The sequence below is a fragment of the Alligator sinensis genome, unplaced genomic scaffold (genome assembly GCF_000455745.1).
Source record: "Alligator sinensis unplaced genomic scaffold, ASM45574v1 scaffold1010_1, whole genome shotgun sequence".
NCBI lineage: Eukaryota > Metazoa > Chordata > Crocodylia > Alligatoridae > Alligator > Alligator sinensis.
In genome coordinates, this window is record NW_005842624.1 from 115,845 (window position 1) to 140,276 (window position 24,432).

General features: G+C 40.7%; 1 protein-coding gene across 1 annotated transcript in view; it reads right to left on the minus strand.

The window, feature by feature from the left end:
- Nucleotides 1-24,432, minus strand: part of SLAIN1 (SLAIN motif family member 1) — a 217,842-nt gene that overhangs the window by 100,264 nt on the left and 93,146 nt on the right. The window contains exon 15 of the mRNA XM_006033357.2: nucleotides 20,246-20,332. Coding sequence (XP_006033419.1) covers nucleotides 20,246-20,332 — 87 coding nt within the window. The remainder of the gene's footprint in view (nucleotides 1-20,245; nucleotides 20,333-24,432) is intronic.

Here is a 24,432-nt window from a genome sequence, read left to right on the forward strand (position 1 = left end):
TTAAACTATTTATAGGCAGAGGTGTTTGACAGAGATGCCCAATCGTGAACCGTTATATGGAATCTTTAATTTTTGGCAGGTGGCAGCTCTTTGTCTCCTCAAGTTACAAGGTAGTGGGTTAGGTTTCTCTACCTGTTACGTGTGTGCTACGTGTGAGGAGCTTACGTTTATCTTTGACCAATTATATATAGTTTCCCCTAGCATTTTATTTCAGCTGACCAATTATCTGTAGTACACCACCAGCGTTTTGTTTCAAGGAATTTCTTGGCAGGGAAGTTTTTTAACCCTTAATCGTCAAAATGAGGATGATTTGAATGGTATCTCTTGCTCAGTGGCATGGGCACAAGTTAATTGGGTTGTGACAGTCATAACAGCTGAAGAATTTCTTCCTTTGTCATGATCCATACAAGCAGCAATGAGGTATAGGCTGACACTGCTGCAAAAGCAGGTCCCAGTACTGATGGGCCCAAGCATGACCTGTTCATTTCACTCCTATTTACCCATGTCCAAAGGCACACTCCAAAACCAGATGTACAACCATGAGTTTTGCTCCAGGCTCACCCTTCTGCATCCACTCTTGAGCTCTTGCTCTTCTTTAGTGGTTGCATCTACATATGCAATTAACATGGCTGAAGAAATTTCAGTGCAGTTCAAGCTGAAGCTTATTGCTCCAGGGCACTACATTTGCACACACACCTAGGACAACAGCACATTGAGCTGGGTCAGAGCAGCCCCAGTTGACAGATGTCCGGGAGGGGCGGGGGGGAGTCAGCCTACCAGCCAGACCCGAGCTACTCCATCCCAGCTCAACATGCTGCAGAGGGGCTGGTTGGGGCATGAGGGTGCTCCAGTGTGGAGGTAGCCAGCATGCAGCCCCTCACTGAAGTACTGTTGTGCCCCAGCCAGCCCATCTCTATCTACACATGCACTGCAGTGCAGTAAACAGCGCCACTGCAGGATAGTACTTGTGTTTACAAGTACTAACCTATGGCAGTGTTTATTAGTTTACTGTTACCTAATAAGGCCGCATATGTAGATGCTGAGACTTTACTGAGGAGCTAATCAGGCAACTCCACAGTAAATGTCTCATCTAGATGTGCCCGGTGTGTCCGAGAGCAGTCCCTGGGCATACAGCTAAGCTTGGAGCTTGCCTTTGGACACAGAGAAAAAAGATACAGGTGAGAGAGTCTCCTGGTCTTTGGTGCCAGAACCAGAACAGCACTGTAGACAAAGCTGGAATCAGAGCTTCTTTGTGCTAGACACTGCACTAACATATACAAAGGTTTAGCCTAAAGAGCTCATAGACTAGGAGGATAAGTGAGAAGTTAATGTTATGAGGAGATACAGTAACCAAACATCCTATTGTCATCAGAACAGTCCCATTTTAAAACACCTGTCCCAGTCATCCCATTTTTTGGGTCAAATTAATGCTTTTGTCCTGTTTTAGAAACCTCAGTTTCTAGAAACAAGGTGAAAGCAGTGCTCTCCTTGAGAAGCGCAACCAGAGGTGGTCAGACCTCCAGCATCCCGCAACACTCCACATCTGTCACCAACACCCTTAGATGAGACTAGAGCTCAGAAGCAGTTGAGCATGCAAGAGAGTAGCGGAGGCAATGGATGGGAGGAGCAATGTGTCTCACTTTGCTACTTGAGAAATATAGTTGTCCTGCACAGAGATATATACTTTCTACATATATAAATATATATTTTTACTGTTAAGCACTATCAGTATTATTTTAAGTGTTAATGATCATTTATATAAGTATATTATACACCTACATTTAAAACCATTTAATGTATTATTAATACCTAAAGTGTTAACTAAACCCCAGGGGTATGGAAACCATGATTGACTGATTTTTTCTTCTTTTTTCTTTTTAATTAAAATTTTCCATATTCCAAGTCAAATTAGCCAAAACAAATTCCAAATCCAAGAGTCAGCCCAGAACCATAAATGGCCCTACTACTGGCAAACATCCTCCACCCCCACCTGGGGTTTCAGATGTTTCCAAAACCTTTGGCGGGCATCCTAATTGCAGGCCCAAACTCTGAGGCTTAGGGTTCAGAAGCCCCCGAGTTTTGCTTGTCCTTAGCCATGAGGCCCCAGAAGCAAGCCAGGAGGAGTCTCCCATTTCCATAAAGTGGGCATAAAGCCAAGGTTAACTATGCATTACCTATGCAGGTACTATCCCATGCCAGCAGAGCCGTCTTCCCTGGGTACGACTAGGAAGCCACCGTGGTGATCTTGGTATTTCCCCTGCCAGGCAAACATAAGATTGCGCTTGATCTGAGCACTCAAGAGGACTGATTTTTTCTTCTACATCACAACAGAAGTGATTCTTGAGGAAAATTTGGAGGGGAACATGGGCTTCCTATGGATCAGATTAGAGAGGGCTTTTCATGCACAAGAGTTAGCAAAAGGGAAAGCATGGAGAGAAGCTACTGATTAAGCTAGCTGGGCTGGCATTATTGGCAGAGGAAAGGAAGAAGGGTCGATGAGGAAAGAAATAAGTGGAACAAGACACAATTGTAAAGTTTCTTGAAGGTGAGGATGAGAAGCCTGAGGCTAATGTGGTAAAAAAGGGGTCTGGGGAAAGGGTGAGGAGAAACTGGAAGAATTTAAATAAAAGGATGATCTGATCAGAGTGACAGAAGTACAGTGATTCTGCATATCTTGGCAGCTGGGTTTTATATTGACCTAAAGTGGGCAAGGTGCTTTCATTGCAACACCAAAAAAAAAATGGCAACAAAAGTTAATTATATTAATCTTGGGTAAGAACCAAGAAAGGGACTTAACTGTCTGACTCATGGAGGGGAACCTGAGTCCTGTGTCCAGAGACGTAAAGGCCTAGGGCCCTTATACAGTCTGGGGGAGAATTTAGACCCCCTAAGAATGTCAATAAAAAAACAGCAATAAACTGAGCAGGCATAGGACATGCTTAGCAGAGTGCAGCCTATGGTCTGTGCTGAATGATGGCGTATAAGTGGTATTTCATGTACTGAAATACAGGAATAATGTTTTATTGTTCTGTGCTTTGTGCAGTTATTTATATCAATGCAAAATAGATGTAAAATGCTACTGTTCTGACTGAGCACATTTTATACTCAGGTTTAAAAGGAGCAGGGCAACAGAAAATTAGCTCTATTCTCCACTCACTCACCAAGAAGTCACTTCACTAATGACAACAAAATTGCACTGATTGTATTCCATTGTAAATAAAAGCCTATAATGCAAATTAAAACCCAGAATGGCAGGATTTATTGCTATTTTCCCTTACAAAAAATGAGCAAGAAGCTATATATGCTAGAGCAACTAGAGAAGGTAGAAAAAGCAGAAGGTTGACGTTGTAGGGAACAAAATCATCAGAAAAGGAAAATGCTCAAGAGTGTGGGTGGTTTTCTCAAAGTGACAGGACTACATTAGAAATGTCAAGAAGGCCAAAGATGGAGAAGCAGGGATTAGAAAACTAGATCCAGGTATGTATACAGTTTAAGTAAATGGAATGAGTGTAGAGGAACTGCATATGGCAGAATACCCTATGTAGGGATGCTGCCCACAAAGAACTCACATCTTCTAGCCTAGAAAGATACAGTTAATTAATTTCTCAAGTGCAGGCCAGTGCACCTTTAATGCTGACTGAGCTAGTAGCAACCTACCTAGTCTGATTTCATGGTACCTGTATTTTGTCTAAATCTTAAAGACAAATGTGAGCAAGTAAACAACACATTGCAGTTGCCTTGCTTAATGCATAATCAACTCCTAGGGGGATGCTTAGATACTGTGGTGATAAGCATGGTATAATGACTTACATAGGCTACAACTGAATACATTAATTTGCCTGAGCCTTTCCTATGACCCCTTGTTATTGAATAAATGCGTAATGCTCAAGCAAGCAATGTATTTCAATGTATTAATGTCTTTTTCATTATATATATACATACATACACATAGACACACACACACACACATATAGACACACACTCACTGTTTCCATTCTCTATGCATTATTTCACCAAATTTGCTTGATTCCTCCTCCTTGGAGCTATGCCTTTGCTTTGTAAAATAAAGAAGTAGCTATTACATGCTGAGAGAAAAGAGGCTTGATGAATCACAAAAAACCCCATATAATTTACTATGTCATCTTTCAATGCAGCTTTTCAGTCTCATTTAATGCATTATTGAAGATAACGCATTCATTAAAACAGCTGCCAGCAAACAGATCCTTTGGATTTTTCCATAAAGCTCTAGTCAAAAGAGAAATAAAACACTCTTTTTTGCATATCCTTTTTGCATATCGTTTGCAAATGATATGCAAAAAGGATAAGACAAATATCAAGTTTTGCTACATGGCTATTGAGATGTTAATAGAATTTTTTTTTTAATGATTACTGCTGTCCAGTCCTTTTATCTGGGAAATTTGAAATGCCCACAAAACTGTTACTTCTTTTCAGTACACATGTAACATATAATAAAAACAACAATAAAACATATGGTACAATTACCAACGCTGCTCAGCAAGGATGAATTGATGAGCCCAGAATTATTATTGATTGTTTTTGCATTGCTGCATCTCTGTCACTGATCATTTAGATTAGAGATAGGCCTGAAGGAAAGCAAGGATCTACATTAATTGAAACCTCTACAGTCAGCCAAGCTGAACAGCCCCAAACTTTGCAAAAGCCTGTATCCCAATGTCATGGCTCATGCAAGCTCTTCATTCATACCTTATTTTTGTAACCAAAACTAGGTGATTTCAGTTGGCCCTAATATAGGCTTCCTCCAGGACTAAATTTGTCCCTCTGGCTAGGGACAGAAATTACACATAAACCAGTATAAGTGATCAGAAACCAGTCTAAATTTGTAACAGAACAGAAGTTCAGTGCACATAGAACAGTTTCTAAATGGCAGAACCTGGTTTAAGATAGACCTGGATGGATGTAGTATTAGAGTTAATCAGTTTGGATTAGACCAGTCTTCTGTTCCAGATCCTCTCCTGACTTAAGCTAGTGTGCAGTCCCCTGGCATCCCAAGATGCTTTGTGGCTCTCACTAACCTTGGTCGCCATGCTGACCAGCTCTGGAAGCCTAGGGTTGGGCATAGGGGAGGGTTTGTGGTGACAGCAGGGGATTGTGGGGGTATGCCTGACAGCCAATCAGGGGTGGTCTGGCTTGGCTGCCCTTGGCAGTGGCCAGCCCACTGGGAGGCATGCAGAAACACCCCCACCTTCGGGCCTCGCCAGTGTAGGCATTTGCCTGCCTCCCCCGCCCCTCTGCAGAGGGCATATGTGAGTTCCCTTTGCTCTCAATCCAGTCTTGAGAGCTTAGAGAAACCCACAAAGGTAGGACAGCGCAAGAAACCTAAGGAAAAAAATCACCCTCTTATTCTGGTGAGGTTCCAATGAGGAACATCTGGACTACTTTTACACTTCTTATCCACCACTACAGCCACATCCAGATGAATGTGAATGTGTGGTACATGGTGCCGCAGACCCATTTGTGGCACCACACATCACACAAGCAGACATGTCCCGCGCTGCTACCTTGCAGTACCAGGGTTTTTTTTGACCCCAGGAAATCCCAGGGTCAAAAAAAACCCACAGCAAAAAAAAGCAGGGAGGTATACGTGGTAACAGTGTGCACTACCTGAAACCAGAGCCTAGCCAGCTGGAACAACACATTCTGACTGTGGGCCAGGCTGCCAGCTGCAGGAGTGCCATGGGTGCAGCTTCCCAAGGCTCCCAGAACCTCAAGTAAAGCTGCTGGGACCAGCACTGTTGCTGGCCCAGGCTCCCCTACTCCACTTGGGGTGACCTGCCACGCACCAGAGGGCACACGGCACAAGTGTTCCCTGGGGACAAGCAGCAGTAGCACAAGGTGTGCCTCTGCTACTTGTCCCTGGGGAAACAAATGTCCTTGCTTGTGTGAATGTAGCCTGTGGGCATACAGGTAGTGCAGATGGAGGAAGGGGGCATAACCAGTTTCGGAGTGTTCTGGGTATCCTTTGTAACTAGTGCAACACTGATTTAATTACACAAGCCTTCAGAGTACGGTAACACTTTTCAGGGAAACTGGACTGCACAGGGTAGCAGCTTAATCCCAGGACTGCAAAAGTGAACTTTACGGTATCCTTGCGTACAGTGACTTATGCTTCATGCTGTTTGACCACTCTGGAAGATCTAGCTCATTAACTTCAACTGCAAGGTTTGGGTTACTGTTTAATTGAGTTCTTTTAAGTAGCAGCAAAAAAGAATTAAGAGATACCTAGGAATTTTCTCCCTTGTTTTCCTCAACACTATTTTCACCATGTTTTTTGTTGTTGTTTCGGTTTAGTGGGGAGGAGGGTGTTTTTAGGGGAGGTTTGCTTGTTTTAGCAATTAGTTGATTACTATGTGTACTTCCCTTCTCCTTTAAAAGAAGGGTACTCTTTCATAATCATACCAGATCAATACTTTTCTGCAGAGATATAAGAGAAAACATCAAGTTTAAATGAAGAAAAAGGTATTAATGATGTAAAAGGTCAATCCTAAAGCAAAAATGTTAGGAGTCATCACCTATTGTTGCAATCAATAAATCACTAAATTACTGTTTACAGTGCAGAAACTTACTGCCTCTTACAAATGGATGCATTATAACAAGTGACAAATTGTTTTATTTCTTTATTTTAATCTATTTATATGCTAACAAAAATGCTTTTTATACTGTTTATATCTGGCAGTCTCAAGGTGTTTAGACAACCAGCTTACTGAAGTAAGAAAGACTAAACAGAATGATCTTATGTCATGCATAGTATATATTTTGATTGTACTGGACAACTATAACACTCTAGGTTTTTACAAACACGCCATACCAAAGTTACAAGATTTAAGAGCGAAGTGTAATCAAAAAACTGCTCTTTGTATTTTAGAATGCATATTTTCAACATGCAGAAAACAGGTCCTTCAAAACTTATGAGTAGATTTATATCCACCTGTAAAAGGCATTTAAATTATATAAGCAGCTAAATCACATGGAGAAAGAACTATTTTACTCATGATGGACAGAGTCAAGAATACATTGGCTTGTTTTCTAGAATGTGCATGTAAAGTCATCTTAATTCTCATGGAATATGTCTCTGTAATGACAATTTAGTAGGATATTACTTATTTTAGAATATTTCAATCCTAACAATAAAAATTAAACATACATGTACTTCTTTTAAGTAATAAGAAATGCACTTAAAATACTAATGAGACTTCTTTTTTGTGATTTCTGTATGTCGAAATTAATATATCCATTTTTCTGCAAGATAAAGAAAGGGTACATTAGAAGCACAGAAAAAAGCACATAATCAAAACTTTACAGATTTACGCAAACACTTAGGGTAATTGATTTTTTTTTTCCAAAAAGACACTGGGGCCATGTCCCCTGTTGCCAGGAGTTGGCATAGCAATATTATTTCAAATGGTGGTATAATGGGTTACAACACTTGACAGTCAAACTCTTGATATTTTATTCTAAATGTTCATAATTGTCAGAATATTTTATTCATTTTAACTGATATCCCCATCAACTTTTTGCAATGATTTCCATTAACACTGTATATTTCAATAAAGTAGTCTTCATGAATATAAACTTATTTCAATGAGATGTATCATTCAATGATAACTTCTTGGAAAAAACATCAGCTATGTTCTAATAGGTCTTTACCATCTACTCTGATTAATTTAAGTAATTTTAACCAACAAATTAAAAAGTAGGAGCTTGATTCTTCACTAGCTTGCATTGTTGGTTAATCATTTAACTTGTCCAAAGTGTGTGGCACATGGGTGTAAAATTTGTCCATCATATGGTTACAGACAGGTATTCATTTCTAGTGGTGGAAGTTTCTGAAAAATTTCCACTGCTAGAAATCTTTCTAGGGGGAAGAAGGAACATAAGGAAGTCCTTTTATCCTGCTACCTACTTCATGCCAAACAACTTTGCTTTTAGTCCCACCAAACAACTTCAGTCTTTAGTAACACAAGTAGAACAAAATGATCCATCTTCTCCAGACATTCAGAGAAGAGCCACTTTCTGCTCTTGCTTTTCCCTAGCACAACAGTTTAGCTCTTCCTCCTTGCAAGCTGTTCCTTCACAGCTTGTCTCCTTTCTGCTCTCTCCTCTAGACTTCTAAGCTCCCAAGTGGGACATTTCTGCTAATGTGGGGCATTACCAGAATACCCCACAGCTGCAGATCCTTAGCAGGGTTGGCTCCCCTAAGGAGAGAGATTACCTTGTTACGGGAAGCATTACAGGCATTCAGCCTGCAGCTGCCCCCTTCCCCCTATTTCCCTGCATCTTCCTTAATTGAGGGTGATCCAGTTTGGGGAAGGTGTGGGGAGTAATGGCTGCTTCACTCCTCTCATTCCTGTGGGGACGTGCAGTGTGTGGAGCAGTAGCAAAAGTCTCCCTATGCCCTCAGTCTAGGGAACAAGTGGGGAGTCTCTCCCCTTCATTCTACTGCACCCAGGAGGGTGTGAAACAGTGGGGCAATCCTCCTTGCTTGCTCTCCAGATTGAAGTGTGCCCTGGAACACACAGCTCTTCCACAGCAGCCTGGGGAGAACCAGTTTGCAGCCCCACACCACACTAGGAGGGGAATGCAGTACTGGGGTAAGTCTGTTGAATAGGTAGGGAGCAGGAGGGCAATGTCCCCTCATGTCTTCTCCAGACTGGGTTGTCCCCAGTCTCAGGAAGGCTCAGAGAACAGCAGCATCCCAGCTCCTGCATGGAAGGAGTCAAGCTTTGGGGAATTGCTTGCCCTTCCTGCCTCCCAGTCTAGAGTCTCCTGCCTAGGGATGGCACACAGGAAGCTGCTACCATGCCTCCAGATTACAAAAGGAGTTAAGCAGAAGTGTACAGGTGTTCATTCTTGTAAAAGAAACTCTCACAGGGGAGATCATCCAGGTGTCAATCCAAAAGGTCTTTCTCCTATATGGGGCATGTTTCCTCCAGAAGAAACTGAATGAACAATTTTATATTTCTACTTTCTACTGGCCAATAATTTGATGATGTTTACACTGATGTTGTAGCCATGTAAATTACCTCACATGAAGCAAAGCCAGAGAGACTCAGAGTCTTGAGCTGTGCTTTTAACATTATACAATGCATTCAAACTCAACATACACTGTCTCTCAAAACTCCTTGGAGTCTGGTGCTGAAATCCATATGTGAAACATCTGATCACCCAATCAGATCAAATTCTTCCTTCAGAACCAGAGTAGCTTCAGGTCCATAGATATAACCAGAAGTAGTCACAGAAATGGTAACAGCAGTGCAATTTTTAACTACATTTTGGATTTGGTCTTCTTGAGACTCACCTTTAGCTTTAGCATAGCAAGGTACACAATGCACAGTTTTTCTGTAAATCCATATGCTGTCTCCTGCTTTCAGATCTTCCAGAGGTCTTTTACACACTTCACACTTAAACACAAAATTAAAACCAAAATCTCATGAAAGAAGCAACCTCTGTAATAAAATCCCCTAATAATTTCATCCCTACCATGATGCCTTCCAACATATGAGCAGATGAGCACTGTAGATACGTACAAGCATCCCCAAGGGAACTGAGCATTAGCAGTAGGCTATATATTGGCAGGACTGGTACACAGCTCCATGTGCACATAACTGGGTGAATATATCCCCAAATTATTGCCATGCAAAATCCCATGACTAAGAAGAGTGAGACGCTCCCACCTTCTCACCTAATTGCATGGCAGTTAGGGTACTCACCCAGTAAAGTGGGAAGCACAGTTTTTAGGTCCCATGAACTGAGAAGGTGGTTGTAACTACACCCCTCCTGCTTCCCAGCATGCAAGTCTAAACACTGGTTTGGCATTTTCCAGCTTTCTTCTTGAAGTTAAGCCACTGTGCCTTGAATTTAATATTTACTAGGTAGAGAGCAGCAGGGAAATTTCTGCTTCATTGGGAACCAGGGTTCAGGCTACAAGCAACAACCCCTCACTGCTAATGTAGCAGCCACCTCACTGAGCCACATAACCTTTACCTTGTTCTCCTCTCCCTCTTGGCTGCCCAGGTGCCCTGCTTCAAGAAAAGAGGCCATATAATGTTAACCTACACTCTGATAATTACAGCACAGTGCTGGGACATCAAAGTGCTATAGGTTCAAACTTTCTGCAGGAAGGATGGGAGGAAGAAGTGCTAAAATCTGGGTTTCCAGCTACCTGAACAAGTAACCTAGCCACTCAGTATGGGATTCAGGTATGGGAGCTGGGTATAATTTTGTGACGTATGCTCACACAGCATACACACATGGAGCCATATACCTTCCTGACCTAAGTGCAGCCTACTGAGCATGTGTGGTAGCTGTTTGGACACTTACACACTCTCAATGAACACAGAGTAAGTTCACAGACTGCATGTAAGTGCTAAAAATACTCGTGATGTGACTGGGTAACTTCCATTTGGGCACATAAAGGGAAATGGGAGTCTTCTACATGACTTGCCCAAAGGTCACAAGTGAAGTCAAGAGTGATACAAGACGTGAATGCAAGTCTCCCAAGTCCAAAGCCTAACGGCCAAGTTATGTACTGTTTCTCCCTCACCCCCTTCTTGTGAAATTAAAACTATTTTCAAAATGTTATCTAGCAGCAAGATTCTGGGTGGCTATCAGCCATACCCAACTTCCATATGGCTGCCCATCAGGATAACTTCTTGTAGAAGAAAGCAGATGAAGATATGCAGGTGAACTGAGGTCCACATTAAATTCCTCAGGCCTCCAGGTCCAGACCACCCCCTCCAAAACTCAGTGAAGAAAGAATTTAGAGTGTCAGCCCCATGGGTTTAAGAACAGACAAATCCAATAGATACCCTTCTAACTTCCTTATTTCTCATATCTACTTTAAGGCAGTAAGAAGTTGGAACTGTATACTTGGTATCTACATGTGCACCCCTATTAGGCTGGAGTAAATTAATTGTAAATACAAGCACTATCCTGCTATGGAGTAAAAAACTCCACAGCAGCTCACGTGTAGATGCTACCTGGCTGGCTGGGGCATGAGGGTGCTTCAACGCGAGAGCTGCCTGCTGGCTAGCCCCACACTTAAGCTCCCATATGCCCCAGTCACCCCTCTGCAGCACGTTAAGCTGGGGGTGGGAGCAGGCCCACGCTGGTAGGCTGGCTAACCCCTGGGGCCCCCTGCCAGCCAAGGCTGCTCCACCCTGGCCCCAGATGCTGTGCCTGAATAAACCAAGCTTATTGCGCTGCAGTTAATTCTACGTTTAAACAGTGCGTCCAGGAGTAATTAATTCTGGAGCAATAAGCTCTGCAATTTATTCAGGCACTGTAACTGCATGTGTAGACACACCCAGTATTATTCAACTTAATCCAGTAGATCCTTTGACAATTTTTTTTCCAGCTCAGGAGCATCCTGGGCATACCCCTTTCCTCCATTCATGGATGGACAATGCCTCCTCTACAGGCTATGAAACCAAGTGGTAGTTATAAAGGCTCTTCACACCATTCCAAACAATGTCTACCCACTTCTATGTCACTACAAACTCTAGTATAATTCAACAGCAAAAAATCTGTACTCTATTATCTCTAGAGCTAAAAAATATCATATAAATAAGAATTGTCTAGTATTTTGTAGAAAGAAAAATGCTTTTTTTAATTTGTGGACCCCTAAAAAATTCTGAATGGAGGTGCAGAACGCTTTGGAAATTTTGAATAGAGGCGCACACCCCTTAAAATTGTAAGTGTGGGTATTCATAGACTTTTGAGTGATCATAGTTATCTTTTGTGGACCCTCATATAATGAGAGTTCAGATTTTCACAGAATCAGGACTTTTTAAAATGCTTTGCAGCCATGCACCTCTGTTTGGTCACGGCTGTAGAGAGCTTTCAGGGGTCAGATCAACCTAAATTGTGACTTCTGTCTGTGCCTTATGTGAACTTAAGGATTTTCTGGGTGTTGTTTGTTTGAGTTGTGCATGTGGGGAAAAAACACCATAAAAAGAGCAGAGAAGGCATCAGGGAAGCATTGGACACAGATATAGAACCACTGTGACCATGAGACAAAACTCTGAGAAAGGAAGTTTGGGACTAAATGCTTGCTGGAAAGGATGTAGGAGTGGGAAAAAAGCTGTTCCTTGTTGTTTGATTCCTGAAGTGTTAAAGGAAACAAGGCTATTTCCAAAAATATAGACAAAGAAGATTACACCAAAAAATACATGACTCCATGATCTAATATCTCTTCCTAGTGGTAACAGTCTTCAAGACCTCAAATTTTGGCTAACTGCTAAAGCCAAACCAGTAGCATTTACTTACATTCTGATACTTAGCCTTGTAAAATTGCATTAGTGTTTCAGTATTTACATTAATCCATACTCCAGCAAAGCCTACAGGCCTTACTAACACCTCCTAGAGATGCAACTTCTACACAACCTATTATTTCAAGGGCATCAATATGACTAATATCCTCCCTAAGTTTGTAGGAAATAACACTGTAAGTTAATAAAACTGAAGTGTCCCCCTGTAGGATTAACAAAAAAAAAGAATCTGAGGAGGGAACCTCTGTGGGAGTCTTCACTGCCCCTGGGACTGAGAGCGGAGAACACCTGAGGTGCAGGCTGCCTAGGAAAATCTTCCTTTTCCATGGTGCAGGGTTCATTCTGCTGCCAAAGGAAAAAGGTCTGAGGGCCTACACATTTTGTTGTGATGGATGCAATATAATTCATGATATATGTGTTACATTTTCATCTATATTTTATTGTGGCAAGTGAAACCCCTTCTTACCTTGAAACAAGTTGAGTGGCAGCAAATCTGCAAGGCATCCAAGATCATTTTGGCACCTATGCCCAGGGGCTTCCGACAGTATGTACACATATCTTTTTCAATTATAGTCCTGTGCATATATAATATAACATCAGCTGTCAGAAAAGCAGCTACCACTAAAATCTCAAGGAGAGGATTGATTAACTTAGTACTGGTAAGATATTAGCATACAATATATCAGTCATGAATGAAATACTGTCACATGCACATGCCCTCTATTCTAATCAATCATTGTAATGTAGAAATGGACAAATTGATTGATACATTTCTCAGATAGCAAGAATAATGTCCTTGCTTATTGGGCTGGGTGATTCTAAGAAATAATCAGAAAGTATTAAGACTTTTGGGAGTGTACACACTAAGAGCACTATCCTATTTCACCTACTGGACAACAGAAGTGCAGCTTGAAACTAACTTAGAGTTATCTGATTAGAGTGACTCTATTACCCGCTTTTTGCAAAAGTGACCAGGATTATAGAAATAGGATTGCATTCAGAGACTCACAGATATCTTCTTATTCCTGTAACAGAGACACTTATGCAGAAAAGAATCACACTAGTCAGGTATCACAGAATTAGTCCCAAGCTGCACTTTGGTCATCCACTAGGTAAAACAGGATTTTGCCTTAAATAGAGGTGGAGTGAAAGGTCATGATGAAGAAATGTCACACAAAATTAATTGGTGCTTAGATTCAAACCTGCAGATGTTTGACCAGTCATGCACTGAGTTCTCATTTATTTTTGGCAAAGTGGCTGAAAGAAGTATTTTGCTGTCACTGATTAAAATAAAAATGTACTCTCATTGCTGCCAAATTAACATGCATCAATGTTTAGACAAACTTGCCTGGCACCCACAATGAAAAATTAAAATCTCTGCATTTTTTGCAATATTGCTCCCTAGATTGTCTTATCCAGTAACCCTCTCCTGTTACTGCTCTTCCTGATGTGTAAACCAAACTAGTTTTCCTCATTCCCACACATTGATATGCTCCTATATCCATCTTCTATCCATTGCTTCACAAGTCTTTTTATCCCCATATTCAAAAGGTTATGGATAATATAGATACCCATTACAAACTTTTACATTCACCTGTTTTCATTTGAAATTTTTCTGAATCTGATTATTCCCAAGTACTAGAAATGTATTATCTGAATTTACAATGGTGGGAAAAGTTCTTTTTCCTGACAGCATTTCTTTTTAGCGGTAAGATTGATGATTTGAGAAGTTATCCCCTTTATACTTTGAAAAATCTTACGTACTGTGAAAAATAATTTTTTAACTGTAAATATCATATCAGCCTGTTTAACCACCTCTGTACCGAATGCTTAGTTATTACAGACTCTGCTTCAATTATAACAATGAAATTGGACAGACAAAGGGCTATCAAAAGTAGATACCAACAGAACCTCTGAGACATCACCATCACTTAAAACACCAGCCATTGTTTCAGTGAAGACTTTAAGTGAATGAAAATCTAATGAAATGCAACAAGCGTTACAGCCAGCAAAACTACTGTAATGATGTAATGGCACTGAAAGGCAGGTCTGGGAGGAAGAAGCTGTACAATCAGGCTAGCATGGATCCCACTGTGCTCCTCTGTTTGTTTTGAGTACTACTGTAAAACGGTCGTGTTCTTCAGTAGTATATAGCAGTATTCCTGTATACCTACCGATCAGATGTGGAATAAACAGTTTTGATAGACTTTCCTGTGACATTTTCTTCCTGTGCATCATTTGTGGATTTGCTGTAATGCAGTGAACACAAACCAATTTTACTGAGCAATATTTTGTACTTCTCAAGGATGTACTGCAGTATTGATTATACACAATAAATCAGTTGTAACATACAGTGAACCAGTGTTCAACCTGCAAAAATAAGAGGTGATTTGGGGGGAGGGGGTTCTTTTTTTTCTTATTTTAACAGGTAATCAGGACAAATTCTCTATCTAGTATAAAGTGAAAAATAAAGTTCCATGCCTTATACTGTGCTCTGCTATTTTACAATTTCTAAATATTTCAAACTGAAATCATAGGCCATTCAACAAAATCTGAAATATGGTATTGTGGCTGCCTATGATTACATCCCAATCAGAAAGTTATATAGCAGGAGTTGGTAAGAAGCTAGTCCTGGGAGAGTTGTCTTTTTAGTACTAGCCAATTGGTTTTTGCTAAAAAATTGTAATGTATGCCAAGAAGTATACTAAACACCATTAAAATATAGGCTATTTACTGCACAATTAGTATTTATACTCACTGTAATTTTCATTATACTGCAAATTGGATATGCTGTTGTAAATTTAACTATCATGCAAGGTAAATGCTCAGTTTTTAACACAGCCTACTCCAGGTGCTTTACTGTTAAGAATAATACCATTTGGCATAGGACTGTCATTTGCAAGGTAGGTATGGAAGTCAAGCTACCAAAGCCATGGGTTTTGAGCTTTCACGAAGTGACATATTTACTTTAATTCACCAGTATTACATTCATATTAATAAAAGATAATTGTTCTATGGTTTCTACTGCTGGTTTGTAATTTAGGTATGAATAACTCAAGAGTTTATTGGTGCTAGATACCTTATTTCAGCAGAAATAAGGGCAGAAGGATGACTAGTTGTGATATTAATTCACTTAATTAGGAAGATCCTGTTTCAGTACCTAGCTAGGACAGATTTTCCAATTGTCTCTACACTGACAAAATGGACTAAATTCTATTTTGCACACTAGGCATCAGATCCTATTCCACATGTTAGGCACTTATCATATTTCATCTTGTTCAAGTCCCTGAAAGACATTAAAATACCTACTTTTGTAAAGCACCAATACCTTAGCCTGAACAGTAAGTCTCAAAAAGGAGAGAGGAGGAGGAACCACCCAACTTTTCTATTAATATTTTTTTAGAGACTCAGCCAGGGGTGGAATAGAATCTTACTTAGGCACCTAACAAGTATAATAGGATCTGGCCCATAGTTCTCCTGTACTTTCAATAAGGAGCTAGTACACAGGTCATATGGCCCCAGAGATGCATTCTACAGCATTCTACAAAAGCACACAACTTGGGTAAGATGCATCTCTCTAGTTGAAATTCCACCTCCTCCTGACTGCATAAAGCAAATCCATCTTAGCAGGGTTTCTGAGCAGATAGTTACCTCTATATACAACTGTCTCTCCCCCCAAAATAATATAAAGATCTTCCTCAAATAGCCTGTTGTGAGGACATACACCCAGGACATAGGAGACCTGTGTTCTAAGAGCTCTCCTTAGCCTCAAGGGTTTGACTTCTCAGAGTCTGACATGGCTGAGTGTTCCTTCTACCAAGGGAAGCTGGTCCCCTAGGCAGCCAAGAGAGAAAAAGTCATAGGATCAGAAGAAAAGGGAACCATGCCATGGTAAATCTTGGTACTAGTCTGGATTACACTTTAGTGACAGGGGCAGGATCTGGCCCAGCTGAGTTGTGTCAGTGCAAGGGAGAAAGGATTCTGGCCTGCAGTGCACAGGGTGATTTGAGAACAAATGCATCACTAATCATTAGCATCACTAATCATTAGCATGCTCACTCCACTGGGGCTACAGGGCATGCTGGAGGTTCCACTTGGTATTAAAAGAAACAAAAATAAATCCCCTAGAGCAGGGACTGGAAACGAGACATGACCTGCCTGTCCAGCTACCTGAGCCACAGAGTCATGCTTTCTCTTGTTTGCTCCCTTCCCATCTCTTGGCTGTCTGGTGACCTAAATTCAATAGGCATATGCTCTTAGTTTGACCTGGTAATTAGCATGCTACCATATAATATGGAAGATTAGGGTTCAAATCTCCTCAGGGCAAATAGACCTAGTACCTCAGATTTTCCATGTCTGTGGCAGGTGCTTTAGCCACTGAGTAAAATGTTAGCGTGCCCCTGTTCCCCTCTTCTCCCCCTCCTTCCCCACAACCCTGTTTGCCATTCAGTGTGAAACAGTTGCTAGTTGTGGGATTTGGGTCATCTACAAAATCTGGGGGTTTTGCAGCATTTATGTGAATCCATGGTGAAGCTGAATTGCAACAGAGTACATATGAATGGAGTTAGATGCCTCTGAGGGAATGTTGACTCACTTCTGAGCATGTGCAGTAGGACAAATTTACTTATGTAGGGCAAAAATGTAGCTGTGCAAGAAATGTTGATGTCTTTAGTGTGCTTTGAGCCATGCTGGAAGATGTAGTAGAAGGTTGTTCTGCAACTTAAACACCTAAAAAGGCATGTGTCTCACTCTCACATCTTAGCAGCAAAGGAGAATTCTGCCCAGTGACTCTCCTAGGAGTTCCCCTGTGGCAGAGCACCAGTAGGTTGCACTGGGAGCACTAGAGGAGCTCAGCTAGTAGAGGCTTTCACAATGAACTCCACATGACAAGCACTGACCACAGCGCTTCCCTATACAGTGCCATCTATTTTTCAGGGTGTGCTGAGTACAGGGGAAGTGCCCCTGGAGGGTTTCTTCTGTTGGGAAATCTATGACCTTTTATGCATCAAAACAGCAAAAACTAGGTATGAATTTAAATTGCTATGGCCCTACTTCGATCACAGATGACAGATCAGAATGACTGATTTAAAATTCATGTAGTGAGAATTTCCTGTTTGAGTTATACCTGGGCTCTCTGAACTTTTCTCTGCTGTTTCAGATGTTCCTCTCTGATCTGCTCTCCACCTACCTCACCTATAGTATTGCAGTTATGTTGCAAATTTTTCACCTAGCACACAACATACTTTTAATAAGGGATGCACTATGCCTGAATATGACATTGGTTATGCTTAAACATGTATTTTCAGAATTATTACACAAATACTGTAGAGAAAAATACTTGAGGTATCTTTCCAGTACCTATTCTTCTCATATGTCCTTGTGTACACAACAGTGTTCTTTGGACTTGAATAAGTAGTTGAAGTATTACAGCTGAAATACACACAAACATGTATAACCATCTTTAAAAAAGATATGTACTATACAGAACAATGCCATGAGGCCATAAACAAATAGCAAAAATATTTCCTAATTCTCAATTACCAGTCCTAGCCACACAAAGCTCCATGGGATCCAGGGTCCCAGCATAGTGCACACCTATGTAAACATCCAAAGGTTACCTGTAACTGTGCTAATGCCATTGGGATATAACCCAATCCAACTTTCTCCTGGAAAATCCATATTCCAACTGATTTTTTTCACATGCAATCCCTACCACTCTCTCCTTAACTTGCCATGTTGCATCTTGGTCCTGTAGAACCTATACCACAAAGCTTAGAACTCTGCTGAAGAACCTATTCTGTAAAAGTGAATAGAATAAATAGTGAGGATGACACTTCACTTCATTTGAATCTTTCAAGAATTAATTTTGGTTTTCTATTCATACTGCTAATAAAGGTACATACATAGTCAAGTACATGGAATACTATGTACTATAGCACACTCTTTGAGCCTGTCTTTACTACAGATTTACAGTGCTAGACATGGGTGGATCTAGGATTTTGAAAAGGCTGGTGCAGATGGTGTGATGCATCACATATAACACATATTACAGCTGAGATACAAACATGTATAAACATCTTTAAAAGGTGCCTGCCTAGGGCTACATTTTTATTTGAAGAGGAAAAAAATACTGTAACATTATTGAAATTGTATAAAAAACACACAACAGACTGAGGAAAAATAATCAAAAGAAGTTTCTTTAGTCCTGTAGTCATTAGAATTAAATTTATATCCCTTTCCAATTCATAAAATAAAATCTAGCTTTCTTGAGCATCTTGAAAGTGCATCCAATGCTTCACTGAACATTGTTTCCACACCTTTGATGTTCACACGAGTTAATGTTTCCACAACTGAGTTAATGTTTACAGCTAAAGATTAAAATAGTCTACAGGGCTGCGAAATAGGAGCTACATTAAGAAGAGCAGCTAACAGACAACAGAATGGCAGAGGAAAGGATAGCGTAATTAGTGGAACATCAACACCATTAAAAAAGAAGTGAGGATTGTTAAAACCTGTGGAATTGAGAGTTTAGAAGGAACCAGATAGTTTGTAATGAGCCACAAAACCAAGCAACTCCCTCACTGCTGTCTGAATAGAAATGCTGCTGCCACTGTCAAACAATGGTTTTAAACTTTGGGTAGATCAGGAATCAAAGACGGATACAACTGCACCACTGCACCTCAAACACACATTGCGACTCAGCACTGAAGCACTGCCATTCAACAGTGCTAGTTAGTCTACCCGCAGCCAGTAGTGTAACAAAGGGGGGACAACCAGGGCACCAGCCCCAGTGCTGATCCTGGGAGCGGTGCAAAAACAGCAGTAGCTGTGCTGCTGGTCCAACCAATGCCACACAACCAGCAGCTCAGCCACTTGCACCCAGGGTGCTCAAGTATCCAGTTATCTCTCTGCCTGCAGCAGCACATGAACACAGATACTCTGCTTATGGTTTAGGATATAGCCTGTACAGAACAGCATAGCATATTCAAAGGCACTGCTGCATGGTATAGAAAGTCTGTATGTGTAGACAGGCCCATAGCCGGCCTGTGGTATTTTTATCCGCTGCACTACTCAAAGGTAATCCCTACATATATATAATAAGAAAAGGATGGAGTGGAAACTGTACACAAATACATCCTATACTCCTCCTGGGAGAATGCAACTAAACCTCATACACAAGATGGTCTCAAAGGCCAGACTAGTTCTGTGTTGATGGCAGAGCCGTACACAAATGTGCTGTTTGCTCTAGAGGAGACATTGCTCAATAACCATGAGGATAAGATTTGTTATTGCCATTTTAATGGAAATATCACAGCACTAGGATTTTCATTTTCCTCATCCAGAATGTTCTTTCTCTCAGGCAGAATGCTACACTGCATATTTGCTGTCAAATCAGCTGAGCATCCTTTTATGACTGGGTGCAGAAGACCATGTTATTTCTTTGCTTTACCTGATTTCTTTCTAACCTTCAATTAATGGAGTTTTGCTGCATTCCCCACTTGTCCAGTCTCTAATACTTTTCATCAGATTTACAAAACAAGTAGCTGTAGTTACAGATTCTAGATAAAAGAAGACGCACTAGCTCTGTAAGAGAAAGGCTTTAAAAGAATCTAAATGCTTCACTCTGCATGTGGCCGGAAAGGCAAGAAGAACCGTTTACAGTTTCACTGTGTCAGATAAGAGGTGATACAAGGTACCCCTTTCCACTGTGTACCTTGGAGCTGTTTATCTTTGGGCCTCCATGGGAACACAAAAAGAAATGTGGATGCACCAGAATGCAAAGGCAAGTTTATACATTGACTACCCTGCCATTTCAGAGGATGGTGAGAGGATTACAAACTTCGCAGAATTTTTTAGCACAAAGTCTATTTGCCTGAGCTTGGTACAAGAGAGCATTTAAGCCACTAATTTCATTTTAAACATACTGGCTATGTTACCTGGATCCTTTTTTTGTGTCATCAAGGTAGTTGGTGCCAGATTGGTTATTTGGAACCGTAGCAAAAACAGAGACTTGTTCAGTTGTCCTAAAAGGCAACAATGAGATTAATGTCAAAAAACACTTTGTAGATTGATGGGGCTTTGAGAACGGGGGCATTATTTTATTAAAGAATGGCATGAATTTAAATCTTCTGTGGCAGACTGACAACCCTATGGTTTTGAGCCTTCTGTATCCTTACAGCAAGTAAAGTCTTGGCAATAACAGCAGCACTTTTTTCATGTCACTGACTCAGTGATCTCAAAGAAACACCTCTACTTTGTGAGTCAGTTGTTCAGTGTCTACCACCAATGAATCTTTGATGTTTTTAATTAAACTGATCATAAGGCTGGCAATTAGTGCCTTAAGATCATAAGAAAGTAAGGCTGAAAGGGACCTCATGAGTCATCTAGTCCAGCCCTTTGCTCAAAGCAGGATCATCCCTGACTGGACTAACCCAGCCAAATGTCTATCCAATTTGCTCTTGAAAATTTCCAAGGATGGAAATTCCATAATTTCTCTATCATGTTCCAATGCTTGACCACCCTCACCATCAGACAGTTCCTCTTACATTCCAAGTTAAATTTCCTGTGCTACAGCTTGAGGCCATTGCTCTTAGTCTTTTATGGCTACAAAGAAAAGCTTATCTCCTTCCCCTCTATAATCTTCCTTTAAGTATTTGAAGGCTGTTATCAAATCTACCCTGTCTTCTCTTTTTCAGGCGAAGTAACCCTATTTCTTTCAGTCTTTCCTCATAAGTGATCAGAGACTTGCATGGCAAGCCATATGAGGAAAGGCTGAGGGACCTGGGACTCTTCAGCCTGAAAAAGAGAAGGCTGAGAGGGGATGTGGTAGCAGCTTAACGCTACCTCAGGGGCGTACATTAAGGGCTCAGTGAACAACCGTTCACCAGGGCACCCTTGGGGAAAACCAGGAGTAAAGGTCACAAACTCCTAGAAGACTGTTTCAGGATCAACATTAGGAAAAGCTTCTTCATAGCGAGGGTGTTCAGCCTGTGAAATAAGCTCCCTCCAGAGGTGGTGCAATCACCTACCCTGGAAATCCTCAAGAGGAGACTGGACGGTTACCTTGCTGGGGTCACCTGACCCCAGTTGTCTTTCCTGCTTGATGCAGGGGGGCTGGACTCGATGATCTTCCAAGGTCCCTTCCAGCCTCACAATCTATGAAGCTACGAATCTATGAAAGTTTTGTTTCCCAGGCCCCTACTCATTTTTGATGCTCTCTCCAATCTGTCCATATCTGTCTTGCAGTGTAGGGTCAAAAACTTGATGCAAAATTCCAAGTGAGGCCTCACCAATGCTGAACAGAGTGGAAGAATCACTTCCATTGATTTGCAAGTGACACTCCTATTAACACAACAAAGTACACTGCTGGCCTTTTTTGCAACAACAGCACACTGTTGGCTTATATTCAGCTTATGGTCTACTGTAACCCTTGGGTCCTTCTCTGCAGTATTGCAGCCTAGCCAGTCATTCCCTAGGCTGTATTTATGCATGCAATTATACTGTCTCAAATTCAAGACTTTACACTTGTCCTTGTTGAATCTCATCTGATTGATTGAGGATCATTTCTCCAGTCTATCCAGCTTATTCTGGATCCTCACCCTGTCCTTCATTGTGTCTGCAACTCCACCCAACTTGGTGTCATCCACATATTTGCTAAAAATGCACTCAATCATTAATGAAGAAGTTAAACAATACCTGATGCAGGGCAGAGCCCTGAGGAACCCACTTAATACTTCCTTAAACCTAGACATTGAGCCATTGATGATTACTCATTGAACACAATGATCCAACCAGTTATATATCCACCTTACAGTACTTTTGTCTAATCCATATTTTTTTCATTAATGAGAATGTTGTGAGGAAACGGTGTCAAAAGTCTTGCTAAAGTCATCCACTGATCTCCCCCCATTCACATAGCCTGTCACCTTATTATAGAAGGAAATCAGGTTGGTCAGGCAGGATTTGCGCCTGCTAAATCTATGCTGGCTGTTCCTGATCACCTTGTTCTCCTCTAGATGCTTCACAATAGATTTCTTGAGGACCTGTTCCACAATCTTTCCAGGTATCAAGGTCAGGCTGCTGGGTCTATTTTCAGTCTAGAACTAACCTACCTCCTACTCTCCAAGTCTCCTCCCTAGCATGCTCAACCACATTCCACATCCACCCACCAGTGATATCATTTACCTAAGGAGGCCTCTAAGATACTGGTGGCAGTTCCCAGCCACTCTCCCTTGTTATCTCCAGAGAGGCATTTTCTTATCTTGTTTTGAGATACTCTGAATGCTGCCTTATTCTAAAAGAAGCTACTGAGGAAGCCTACCATCTAGTCCTTCCTGGCATCAGTATGATGACTTCTACCCATTCAAATAAAAATGTTCTAGATAATTGACTGGCAAGGGTATTGAAAAGGAAAAGCCCATGTGGATCTGTCAGTGAGGGAAAGAAGGAAGAGTGCTAATGGATATGAAGAAGAAATGCTTCCGTGAATTAAATGAAACACCTCTAATATATGCATATTAGATATAGATATAGATAGTGGTATTTCATTTTAATCATGGAAAAATGTGGATTTGGGGTTACTTTTTCTTAACCAAAAATTGGGGATTTTTTTTTTAATCAGAGAAAACCAGGATCCCTGTTCCTGACAGTGTAGTAGAGCATGCACAAAACAAATCTACTTTAATTACTGAACACACCAAATGGGATTGGAGGGCCTTTGGACTTTATACCAAAAAAGACAAGATCAAGTAGATTGATATCGAGTAGTTTGAAGGGAAAATCGGTTGGAGCAGGATGCCTGTGTGGGGATTCAGAAATATAGAACTGGTCTATATGTTTGTTTGCTTATCTTACTTGAACTTGAAACTCATTAAGTTCCCCCTTACTCATTTTCATTTTTCCTTGAATGCTACAGTGTTGGTGAGGATTTTCTATATGCTCTTGTTGCTATTACTGCAATATTAACAATGGAGTTTTGGATACTACATTTCAAATAATGGCTAACAGAACAGAGCAAAAGAGAGATATATTGATCTTGGTAACAGAAATATGGAACCAATCATGTTCCTGTCTCATTTTTACTAGATTTTTGTTTCAGCTCAGGAATAAGCCAGATGGAAAATAGATTCTAAAGAGCATGATGTCATCCCTGTGTTGGTGTACTAAGGCGATGGGTCTATTAGAAATGACTAGCTACACAAAACACACAGACTGTTGTCTTATTTCGCCAAGACATCGCAGGATTCAGGCAGAAGCAGCATGGTTCCCTGCAGCTTTTACTGCTGTAAACATGATGTGCTACAGAGCATAAAGCAAAACCTCATCAACCTAATGAAAGGATTTAAATAGTAAATGCTGATAATTTTCACAAGGATTTTTCCAATGAAACTCAAAGGCCACTAAGCTCTGACTTTACCAATGGTTGCATTCAGCGAACACAATGACTCTGAGTCCTAACATTGGTTATTTTGCCTGCAGTTTGACTTACTATACTAGACAACCAAGGTCTGGATCTCTGTTAAATGAACCTTCCTAAGTGCTGGACAGTGTTTTACATGCACAGCATGCAGCATAAAGCAGTATCCTCCATTATACCTTAACCATGATTTGGCCAGTCTATTTTTAGGGCTGAGAGAGAATCTCATTCTCTATGTACTTTCAGTATTTACTGAATACTTTCAGTATTCAGAGATTTTCAATTAGGTTTTTGCTTGATTAGGACTTCTGATGTGGACACTTGTATATTAAGAAAAAGATCAAAATTACCTTTCAAACATCTATTATTTTAAAACCTTCTAAATAGAAATACAAAATATAAAATAAATATAATATACTGTAAGTATTCCACATGAAAATTAATCATTACAATTCAGTTTCATGAAACAAATAAAGTCCATAAGACTTTATAAGGAACCCTAGAAGCACTGAAGAATGATAGAACATCAATAAGCCTTACCTGTACTTTCTTGAGACACCTTGGCCCAGATCTTACAGGTATTTAAGCAGTTAATTCATATTTAGAAGCCTAAGTCCCATAGAATTCAATGAGACTCAGGCATTTAAATATATTTATAGCTCTAGTCCAAAAATGTTTGCATGTACTGGGGGCAGAGGCTGGACAGGG